The sequence below is a fragment of the Vombatus ursinus genome, unplaced genomic scaffold (assembly GCF_900497805.2).
Source record: "Vombatus ursinus unplaced genomic scaffold, bare-nosed wombat genome assembly UNPS02014839.1, whole genome shotgun sequence".
In the NCBI taxonomy this organism is placed as follows: domain Eukaryota; kingdom Metazoa; phylum Chordata; class Mammalia; order Diprotodontia; family Vombatidae; genus Vombatus; species Vombatus ursinus.
Window position 1 is genome coordinate 6,906,306 of NW_020954617.1, and position 11,832 is coordinate 6,918,137.

An 11,832-nucleotide genomic window follows, 5' to 3' on the forward strand; every position below is an offset into this window, starting at 1 on the left:
CCATGCTATGGGTGATCCCCAAGGCTCTGTCCTGGATCCTCTTCTCTTCTCCATCTCTACACTTTCATTTGATAACACCATCAGCTGCCATGGGTTAAATATGATCTAGCTCTAGAGAGTTAATTTCCAGATCTATATATCCAGTCCTAATCTTTCTCCTAAGCTCCAGTCCCATATCACCAAGAGTTCTTTGGACATCAATAACTGGATGTCCCATAAGTACATTAAATTCAATATGTCCAAAAATAGAACTCATTATCTTTCCCCTCTCCCCAACTTTTTACTGCTATCAAAGGGTACTACTATCCTCCCAGTCAGCCTGGTTCAAAACCTCAGTGTATCATCTTTGAATTCTACCTAACACTATCCCCACATGTCCAAATTGTTGTTAATCCTTGTCAATTTTATGTTCACAACATCTCTTAAAAAGTTCCCTTTTCTCCATACACAGCTATTCAGTGTTTATCACTTTGCCCTGACCAGTTGCAACAGCCTTTTAATTGCTTTTGTCTCAAGTCTCTCCTTATTCTAATGCCTCCTCCACTCAGTAGCCAAAGTGGTTTTCCTATAAACTGTAAGTCTGACCACCACTCTACTAGATAAACTTCAAGTGGCTCCCTGTTTACCTTCAGGATTAAATATAGTGTACTATGTGGCATTTAAAGCTCTTGGCAACCAGGCCCTTTTCTACCTTTCCAGTCTTCTTGTACCTTTACTCTCCTCCACACATTGTATGATTCAGCTACACCACCCTACTTGCTGCTTCTCTAACAGTTCTAACACAAGGCTCCATCTCCACTCAACATCTTTGCATTACCGTCCCTCATGCCTGTAGTGCTTTATCCCAGCACCTCTATATCTCTGATTCTCTAGCTTCCTTCAAGACTCTGTTCAAATCCTGCCTTCTGCAACATGTCTTCCTCGGTGCCTTCCCCATGAGATGATTTTCCTAGATCTATTCTGTATATCATATTATATGTACTTAATTATTTCTGTTGTCTCCTCCATTAAAATGTGAGTACCTTGCAGCTAGCTTCAATCTTTTTTTGCTCTTCATCTATCCGCAGTGCTTAGGCACAATGCCAAGTACAGAGGGCAAATCCTTGTCGACTGAGGCCTATCCTGAACATTTCCTCCTCCACTACTGTCCATTATGAAATTACTTTACAAATATTTTTATTTACTCGTGTATCAGTTTTTTCTCTTCAACAGAATGTAAACTCTTTAAGGGTAAGTCCTGTTTCCACTTTTCTTTGTATTCCCAGAATCTAGCACCAGGCCTGGAACACAGTAGCTTAATAAATGTATACAAGGACCACCAAGTCTTAAGTCATATACCGAATGGTCTAGTACGGTCTTTTACGTAATAGGAAGATCCTAATAAATGTCCCTTATTGTTGTATACCTGTGTTCCTGTACTCAAAACAAGCAGTGTCTGGTAAGGGACACACAAAAAAATGGTGGTGGTGGGGGGAAAGACGATAGCAATTGACTTCTTACATTTCATATATATACAGCACTGCATCTGATGCCTCCAGCATCCCTTTTAAGTAAGTACTACAGATTGTTATCCTGATTTTATGGACAAACAGAATTTAAGCTCTGAGAAGTGAGACGATATTGTCATAAGCCAGACTGGAACTAGGGTTCCAACTCCTCACCCTTTCCACTTCCCCAAGCACTGGAAGAGTGGAGGGACAGGGGGCGTTAATAATCGCTCACTTTGGGTTAATAATACTCGTGGTGACGCACTACAGCGCCCCACAGGTGCCGTAGAACGCTGAACCTGGGAGTCAGGAAGACGCAAGGTCAAACCCTGCCTCCGATACTTAATAGCTGCATGACCCTGGGTAAGTCACTTAACCTCTCTGGGACTCCGTTTCTTCATTTGTAAAACGGGGAGGGTGGGGGTTGGCCTCGGTGGCCTCCAAAGCCCCTTCTGGCTCTAGCCCTATGGTCCCGTGATAGTTAGGCCTTCATGTAGGACATCTAAACCCTTGAACCCCCGGCTCCCTCCCCATACTGGGCCGTCGGTCTCAGCCGCCCACGCCACAAAGCAGGGGCTACTCAAACCACGAGGGAGTGACTCGCCCCTATGTGCACCCCGCCCCCTCCCCAAATCTGCTCTGCACGCCGGGACCCCCCTCAGTCACCCCTGGGACCCGCCGCCCTAGCTTCGGCACAGCCCGCACGCGGCTCCCCACGGCCTCGGGCCAAGGGCGCCTCAGGCCAGCCTCGCCTCGCGCTCCCCGCCGCCGCTGCTGCCGCCCCCTCCGCGGGGCCGAGCCTCCCCGAAGTCCGGCGGGCAGCGGAAGCTCCGGCCACTCCCCCGAGAGGAAAAATAAACGTGCACAGACACACACGTCCACACGTACGTCCACACGTACGTCCACACACACACACACACACACACACACACACACACACACACACACACACAAAACGCACCGTGCTCAACTTGCCGCAGCCGCGGTTCGGCACCACTCTCACCGCGCCTGCGCACAGTCACGTGAGCTCGCGGATGCCCAGCCCCGGGGCTCGAGGCCAATCAAAACGTGAAAACTGGATCGCGGGAGCAAGGTAGGGCCGGGCGGAAATATCTTCTTGCGAGAGGAGGGAGCGTTGCCTTGGAAATGGGAGCGCTCGCGCGCCTGTGTGCTGTAGGTTGGCGCCTGCGCATAGTGGCCTCGGGAAGTTACTGAAGGGGGGGGTCGGGAAGGGCGGAGCGGGCGGAGCTCGTTAGAGGGGAGGCTCGCGGTTCGGTGTTTGTGACTGGGCCTGCTTAAAAAGCTGAAAGCAAACCCAAGATGATGAGTACAACCAGCTGGGTTAAATTCAAATAGAAACAGATACGCAGGCTCCGGGGCTCCGGGGCCTTGCGGCCTGGTTGACCTTCTCCGGCCGCTCCAGTTACCTTCTGGACCGGTCCAGCTTCGGGCCTCGTTGATGCTTCCTCAGTTTGCGCAGCTTTCGCTGAATATCGGAGGCCTTGTGGCCTGCCTAGTTAAAAATAGTCAGGGTTTCGCCAGCGAATGACAAGAAGTCGCCCTCCCACTGTAGAGAGTCGCCAGAGCTCCCTCGACCTGTCAGAGTCTCCGTTCCAATGTTTTTTATTTTGGGGGGGGTGGGGTTGGGGTGGGGCGGGTGCCCCAGTTTTCACTCCTTGTGAGAAAACCCTCCAATGTAGATTGGCAACAGTTAATGCAATTTAGGATGTAAGGCTCGAAGAGGCTAAGTAACTTGTTCAAAGTTACACAGCCTGGTAGGGCTCGAACCCACGTCTTCCCGCTGTTAGTAGAGCTGTCTGCTATGAAAGGAGAATATTATCTGCCCTACCTCACCATAACTGTGAGAACGCTTTGTAAACGGTGCATTGCCCCTAAATAAGACCTCTTTCTGAAATGTGGCTAACAGGAAGTTTATTCTTGAGGAACATGTGTAAATTGTAGCATAGATAACTTATGCAAATTCATTACATATTTATGTGATTTATCACATAAATATAAACATTATTGGGTTGGCCTCTTTGCTTTCTAAGAACTGTACATTGAAGGGAGAAGTGGCTCAAAGCCAAGTTAAAAAGAAAGGAGAAAGACTTAAGTAGATGGGAAAACATAGATAATCGCTTCCCTGAATAACCAGGTGGTATATATTTACAAAAGATACCACTGTCATAGTATATGTCTCTGTGATCAAAATTAATCCCAAATTTTGCTTCCAAGATCATTTTATTTTGAAAATGAAATTTTTTTTCCTGTGTGACAAAAACAGAGGGAATACACATTGATAGTTTACAAACATAGTTGTATGTTTCAAAACTCCAAAGTGCTTTATAAACAGTGACACTTCTGTCATTTTGCAGATTTCTTTGATTGAAGTGAATTTTCCTGTAGTTTTAGATGTGAATTGAAGTGGAGAAATGTCTTGAAAAAGTTTGGGAGCACAGTGTCAGATACAAACATCTGACAATACTAGTTAATACTAGAAACCAAGTTTTCTTTATCCTTCCTAAATTATGAAGAAAAAGTGGCCCCAGTAAATTTTATCCAATTCATAACTGACTGCCTCATTTTCTATTAATCATTGGACATTTATATAGGAACCACCAAAAATCTTAAACTTACATGTAGTCTAACCACATATTTTAATAAAAGGAGAGAAAATTAATGCCTCAAGGAAGAATTGTTTTTTAAAGAATCAAGAAATATTTACTGGTAGGTATGGTGTTTGTGCATTTTAAAACATGCCCAAAAATTGAGATGAGAAAAAATACTACCCATTACTTTTAGCTGAAGTAAGGTACTTAAAATATTCTTAAAAACTTTAAGGAATCCATTGTAGTAGCTTTTTAATTCTTGTCACAGTAGCTGAAACATGTCATAATAGGTTGCCAAGGAAGTTGTTAAACATCATGGACTGAAGTATTCTCCCAGTCATCCTCAATCACATAAAACATGTTTTGATATTTTCTAAGAAGGTAGCTTCATGGGACTGCCTTATTCCCTTTTCCGGGAGATGGATCCTCCCAGCAAGCCTTTGAATTTCATTCCAAAACCGGAATATGAATGCCGGAAGGATGACTCTTGTGGGGCAGTAGGGAACTTTCTGCTTTGGTACTTTATCATTATGTTGTTCCTGATGATCCTCTATAGGGCTGCTCTCTGGGTAGGATATTCTTCCATTCTTACTAATACATTTACTAAGCCATGTATTTCTGTGAAGTTATTTTTTTTTTTTGGCTAAAATCTTCCCAACTTCTAATGACCCAAATATCCTCATAATTCTAGTTGTGGGAGGTAAGATATTTGTTATTAACAGAATATGTACTATGGAATTTAAACTCCATAGAAAGGTGTTTGTTTTTTTTTTAAGTAAAATAAGAGCCCAAACTAAGATGCAGGACTACCATTATAGCGTATTCCTCTTTGTGAAACTTTAAAGCAATAATAACAATGTTAATGAGTAGCATTTACGTAGTTCCTATTATGTGTCAGGAACTGTGTGCTAAGCACTTTACAAATATCTCATTTGTTCCTCACAACACTCTGGGAGGTAGGTGCCATCATATTCTCCATTTTACAATTTAGGAATTTGAGAACAGACAGAAGTTAAGTGACTTGCCCAAGGCCACATAGCTAGTGTCTAAAATAGGATTTGAACTCAGGTCTTCATGACTTCTGGCTCAGTACTCTACTATGCCACTTAGCTGATACATAATATATGTGTATGTGTCACCTATTATTATTACTAGCATTACTATGGATGGCAGTGCTTTTATAACTAAATATAGCTGCAGGTCCTGATTTTTAATGCAAAATAGATGGCTAATCAAACCACTGGTGTATGTACTGATGGTGCATATGAAATACATGTTAACTTAGTAGTAATAGTAATACAAATATCAGTTATTATTATTACTATTATCATTACTTTTTTTAGTAATTATTATTACTATCATTTAGTAATTATCAGAATATTGACTGGTTGGCAGTCTTTATTCTGAGTGCTGTATTAGAGGCCAAAACGGGTTATAGTCAGAGATGCCTCTCTCTAGTAAATTTATCTGAGTCTTCTTTAAGGCAGATTCTTTGACAGCAGTCAATAAAATTAGAGTAGGGATAGCTTTCATTACGTACACTAAACATTGAATGTATGACCAGCCTAACAATAAAGGTGCTACTCTCTTGCATATCACCAAAAATTTTCACAGAATCTCGAGTTGCAAGAGATCCCAGAGGCCTTCTGGTTAAGAATCTCCACTATATTGTTATCCAACAAGTGATGTGATCATTCAGCTTTTCCTTGAAGACCTCCAGGACTACTTGCTAATGCAGCCCATTTCACTTCTGTATAGCTGTTAGGAACTTTTTTTTTCCAACCTCATACCTAAGTCTTCCATGTAAGTTCTTTCTTCTTGGCCTCTGTGACCAAATAAGACAAATTTAATCCCTCTTCCAATGACTTTTCAAATATTTGAAAAAAGCTATTGTTTGTGTCTCTACCTCATTTTACCCAATCATCCTCTGATTCAGGCTAAACATCCTTAGTTTTAGAGATTTAAAAAAAACAATAATCTCTTGTCTGTACCATCTACGTAGAATCTTAGATCCTACAGCTGGAAAGGGACTTCGAAAGATCGTCTATCCTTCCTTTCTTTAGGCAGGTAAGCTTTCTCTCCATTCTCAGGAAGATTAAAAGCTGAGGCTCTGACACTAACTAAGCAGTGTTCCTGAGGTGTCATACAGGTAGTTAATGTCAAGGGCAACCCTGGGAGACCCAGTTTTGCCTGTTTTAGTCATATTTGCTTCAAAACAATTCTGAAATGTGGAGTTCTACTTATTTAAGTACTAAACCCTAATGATCTTAGGAGCTGCGTTTCTCATTCTGCAACATCATGAAAATTCCTCATTTTTTCTGACGTTAAGAAACTTATTTATAGGTAATATGGTTATAAATATGTTAGGAAAACAGTAGTGATTAATTATCCTTATCATGAAATGTATTTTTTTCTCTTCATTTTCTACTTTTCTAAATATAGTTATCCATTTGTCATTAAAATTAAATATTTTGTGATATACACACTCGTGTGTGTACACACACACACACACACACACACACACACACACACACACACGAGGCAGCTTGGTAGTATAGTAGATAGATAGAGTCCTGGGCCTGGAGTCAAGAAGACCTGAGTTCCAATTCAGCCTCAAAAACTTCCTAGCTGTGTGACTAAGCAAGTCACCTAACCTCTTTTGCCACTGGAACAGGAAATGGCAAACCACTCCAGTATCGTGCCAAGAAAACCCCAAGGATAGAAGTCATGAAGAGTCTGAAACAACTGAGTAACAACAACCAAATAAACAACTCAAACACAAATACAGCTAAAGATGAAATTATGTGGCCACATTGTTGGAGAGAGATGTTACTTCTGAATGTTTTTGGGGGGAATTTGAGGAAGTTAGAGGTTTAGGGTAAAAGTCTTAAATTTATTTTTATGTCCCAAATTAGACTAGCCATTAAAAAATGTTTCCTGCAGAGGTTCAGTCCATTTTGCCCCCTTGGTTAGAAAATCGCTTAGGGTACTATGCTGTCAGTGTATTTGGAATCAGTAAGATCTGGGTTCAGGTTGTGCCACAGATGCTTCCTAGCTTTGTGATTCTGGGCAGTCACTTAACCTCTCTCTCTGAACCTATTTCTTCATCTGTAAAATTAGGGATCTGGACTAGTTGGTTTCTAATGTCCCTTCCACTTCTAAACCTATGATCCTATGATTTTTACTAAAGAGAACACGAGTAAGTATTTTTGGTCCCATGTTTCTTATTCTAACATAAATAAGAATTTTTCATTAATAATAATACTAATAGCTAGCATTTATAGACAGCTTTAAGATTTGCGAAGTTATATTATACATTTATATATATCTACATATCTATATCATGTCATTTGATTTGATGACTATACTTTGAACTATTATTATACCTGAAAATAATTTTCTACCCTGTCCAGGGCCAATTTAAGAGATGGTACTATTTAAAACAACAACTCATATTTACATAGTATTACTTAAAAGTCTGTCCTTCAAACTAATGGTGATTAAGCGGGATCACAGAGCAGAACTCAATAAATACTTGGTAAATTAAAATTTTAAATTAGACTCACCTAATGCCCCAAGGCAACAATGTTTCTTAACAAATGAATAATAATGAAGATCTTCTAATTTAGAGAATCTTTGTGACTAGTCTATATTTCCTGACACAGATGTCTGAGAGAAAGGATGCATCACTATCAACAGACAGTGGGACAAACAATTTAGGATGTAAAGGTGAGCCAGTGTATATTTAGCATCTGGTAAAAAAAATATTTTGACAATATAAATTTATGCTGAAGGTTTCCAGCTTCCCTGTCCCCATCCCTACCCTTCATCTCCCCTGCTGAGCCAAGTTGAGTTTTGCAGGGAACTGGAAATAGTGTCTCCCATCTCCTCCTTTACCCCTTCCCTATTCCTCCTATCAAGGCTTTTGCTGTTTGTCAGTGTTTGTCCCACTCCAGCTCCCACTCCCATTACCCAATCACTCATTTTCAAGAATATAAAACCTTGATACTTGATACTTCTTTGGAAAAGGTCCTGGGACCTCTGCCTTGGACCTTAAATCATGATCAGCATTGCCTTTCCAAAGTGGGTCTCCAAGATTCCCATCTGTTTCCTTCTGCTGTTCCAGAGTGAGACATGTCTGACCCACATGGGGTGAAGGGGGGTAGTGGGGCTTTGTTGTATATGGCAGTGATGTGTGGTCTGAAAGTTGTTAAAAATGTAGCACTACTTAGTATCTTTGGGATTCCTGCTCCAGATTGCCATAATAATGTCGTGTTGAGCTGCAGTGCACCTAATTTGTTGTTTTTATCTGGTTATTCTTATCAAAGATGTCTACTGTAAGCGACATGGCAAAAGCAGCATCTGGGAATCTTTTAGAAAGATCTTTAAGAAGAAACCAAAGCATATGCAACTTTCACCTGTAACTGACTCAGAAGTGGCCCTTGTTAATGCCTACCTAGAAAGGAGAAGAGCCAGACTTCATTCTCAGCTGAGCCAGAGGAATCAAGGCCTTCAGGATAGCGATACCACTGACAAGGACAGTGTGGACTCTAATTCAGGAGCCTCCTCTTGGAAGGAGAGTGAGACTGAACACCACCCAACACCAGCCAGCCTTAGAAGAAGAAAGATAGCTCAAAGGCAGAGGAACCTTGGATGCTACAAAATCAGGGAGAGGCCTTGCCTACACTGCAAAGCTATGAGAACCAGCGAGTGGCTGACTCGCCACTTCCTTCATCCTCCTGCACCTCCCCCAGTGGATGGAGATGTTCTGGAGGAGAGTTCTCTAATAGAAATTAACACAAAATTCAGTAGAATTTGAGCTTTATCCACTTCTTAATTATTGAAGCCAAATGAATAAGAGATTAAAACAAGTATGAAATATCACCCGAGGGTCAAGGTAGTGAGGCTTTACAATAAAGTCTCTCTGCTAATGACAAGTGTACTTGGTATGTTTTAGATAATTATTTTTATGTAAAAATACTAGTAAATTTCATTTTAGTATCATGAGAGTATGACTAAATATTTATATCTACTGTGTATCGTGATGAAGGGTAGCATACTGTGCTGGATTTGGAATCTTACTGATTCTCGAGCTTTGACTCAGATGCTTACTAGCTGTGTTACTCTGGGCAAGTTATCTTAAAATGATGTGGTTGGACTGGACGGTCTATAATGTCCTCTCCGGGTCTAAACCTGTGATCCTATGCTTTTTACTGAAATCAGCATAAATAAATATTGTGGTCCTAAATTTATTTATTCCTCTAAAATAAATAAGGCTCCTTTAAAACAGATAATTTATCCATCAGTTCAACAAGCATGTGTTAAGTAATTTGTGTCTGCAGGGCATTCATTGTGCTAGGAATTGGGAAAACAGAGACAAACACAAAGTAATTTGAGGATGGGGAGAGCATTAACAACTGGGAGGATTTGGGAAGGTCCCATAGTTTAGCTAAACCTTGAAGTAAGAAGAAGTTTTTGAGAGTGATGAGGAGGGAATGCATTCTTTTCCTGGGGTTGTTGCCTGTGGAAATGCATGGAGTTAAGAGATGAAATGTCAGGTTCTGGGAACTGCTAGTAGTCTAGTTTGGCTGGAATATAGAGCTCATAAAGGCAGGGAGCTATGTGAGATAAGCTGGAAAGGTAGTTGGAGCCACACTGGGGAGAACCTTTAATGTCAGTTTGAGAAATGTTTTGTCCTCGTTTTTTTTTCTATTTTGAGGGGAGTTCTTGGTCAGATTGGCCTTTGGGAAGATTGTTTTGGCTGCTAAATAAAGGCTGGATTAAGTGCAGGGAAACCAATTAGGAGGCTATTAAAATAGTCTAGGTGAAAAGTGAGGAGGACCTGACTTAACTTGGTGCCCTAAGGTATAGAGATTGAGAGTGGGTGTTAGGGATTGTTAAAGGAGAATCAACAAGTTTTGGTAACTGATTGAATGTGGGGGTGGAGGAAGAAGGAGGGAGAGAAGGAAGAGTAAAGGGTGACAGTAAGATTATGAACCTGAATGAAAAGGAGGATAGTAGTTCTCTCTACAGAAATGGAAGAAGCTTGAGGTGCCAACAGGACATCAAGGCAGAGCTATCTAGTAAGTGGCTGGCATCATAGAATTGAATTCAAGAATAAGATAAGGCTTGGATATCTAGTTCTGAGAGGAATCTGTGTAGAAATACTAATTGAACCCATGGTTGCTCATGAGCTCGCCAAGGGAGAAAGTATATGTTCCCATACACAGCCTTAAAAGATAAATCTGCTTAGGAAAGAACAAGGGAATGGGCAGTTATTAAGCACCTACTACGTGCCTGGCACTGTGCTAAGTACTTTACAAATATCTTGTTTAATCCTCACAACAGGGGAGGTAGGTGCTATTATGATCTCCATTTTACAGTTGAGAAAACTGAGGCAGAGAGAGGTTAAGTGACTTGCCCCAAGGTGATCCAGCTACTTAGTGTCTAAAGTTGGATTTGGACTCAGGTCTTCCTGACTCCAGACTGCTCAGTGTTAGAAGACAGATGATAAAGGAGAAAGATGACAAAGAAAGTTATTATATAAAGAGAACCAGAAGAAGGTAGTGTCATGGAAGCCTAAGGAAGAGAAGGAATCTGGGAAGAGGGAGTGGTTCACAGTGTAAACATTTAGAGAGGGCAAGGAGGAGATAAGTACTGAGGAAAAGCCCGTGGATTTAACATTGAAGATATGATAAACTTGGAGAGAGCAGTTTCAGTAGAGAGGTATTAGAAACCTTGTTGTAAGGGATTGAGAAGTGAGTGGTGGTGTGAAAGTGGAGATAACTAGTGTAGACTGATCTTTTTGGAAGTGTGGCAGTGATATATTAATAGAATGAAAGTTTGAGCAATTGGCAGGGCCAGGTTGTTTAGGAATGGAAGAGACCTAAGTATGCTTGTTAGACAGCAAGTAAAAAGCAGGAGAAAAAGAATTTGAAGCTGAATAATTTCTGGGGCAAGATCCTGAAGCTTATGAGAGAGAATAAGATCAGGGCACAGGTGAAAGGGTTGAACTTTAACAAAGAAACAGGCAGGAAACCGGAGGAAATGACGAAAGGCTATAGATGAAGATGTCTTGAGTTCTGTGAAATGGAATAGGAGAAATGGGGGGCTTTTAATAGATGGCATTGAATGTCTCAGTAAAGTAGGAAAGAAAGTCACCTGCTTAGGGAGATATAAGGAACTTCAGGAGAAAGGAAAAAATGTGGAACAGCTATTTTGAGGAGTTCAATGGGGATTCAATAAGAGGAGAGAATACAAGAATTACTGAATAGTAGTGAGATCCCAGTGGAATTTGGAGTAGAAAACATGAATTTGTAGGACAACTTTGTAAGATTATATAACTTCAGCTAGTGGTGTTCACTAGTTTGAGAGGAATGGAAAAAGTAGATAGTGCAGGTAAACCGGGGTTGAAGATTAGCATAGCGTGAAATGCAAAAGAAAAGGGCAAAAAGGTGGAAGGATACTGTATAAACAACTTTAGGGCCAGGTCTGTGAAGAGAAGAAAGTGAGACTGGGGCAAGATTTGGAGAACAGAAAGGAATGGAGATCCTGAAGTTCTTGATAAGGATAAAGATGATATAGAAGGAATGAGATAGAGAGAGAATTAGATGAATAACAAATTATGCTATGCACAGTGCCTTACACATAGAGGTCATTTAGTTTGTTCAGATTGTTTCAATCAGGAAGAATTTCACAATTTGCTATCATAGACATGCCATAGTTATGGGGGATGG

The 11,832-nt window shown here is 41.0% G+C and overlaps 2 protein-coding genes across 2 annotated transcripts in view; one reads left to right on the forward strand and one right to left on the reverse strand.

Annotated features, from left to right (window-relative positions):
• The window catches only part of TMEM209 (transmembrane protein 209), a 30,152-nt gene extending 27,649 nt beyond the window's left edge, over positions 1-2,503 (reverse strand). The window contains exon 1 of the mRNA XM_027840167.1: positions 2,449-2,503. The gene's annotated coding sequence lies outside the window, so the exon portion shown is untranslated. The remainder of the gene's footprint in view (positions 1-2,448) is intronic.
• A 1,982-nt stretch (positions 2,504-4,485) lies between these two features.
• Positions 4,486-9,038, forward strand: SSMEM1 (serine rich single-pass membrane protein 1). The gene is made up of 4 exons (XM_027840177.1): positions 4,486-4,665; positions 6,116-6,163; positions 7,762-7,825; positions 8,425-9,038. Exons 1-4 carry the CDS (start codon positions 4,486-4,488, stop codon positions 8,913-8,915), a joined length of 783 nt encoding a protein of 260 aa, XP_027695978.1. The 3' UTR covers positions 8,916-9,038.
• The last annotated feature ends 2,794 nt before the right edge of the window (positions 9,039-11,832 follow it).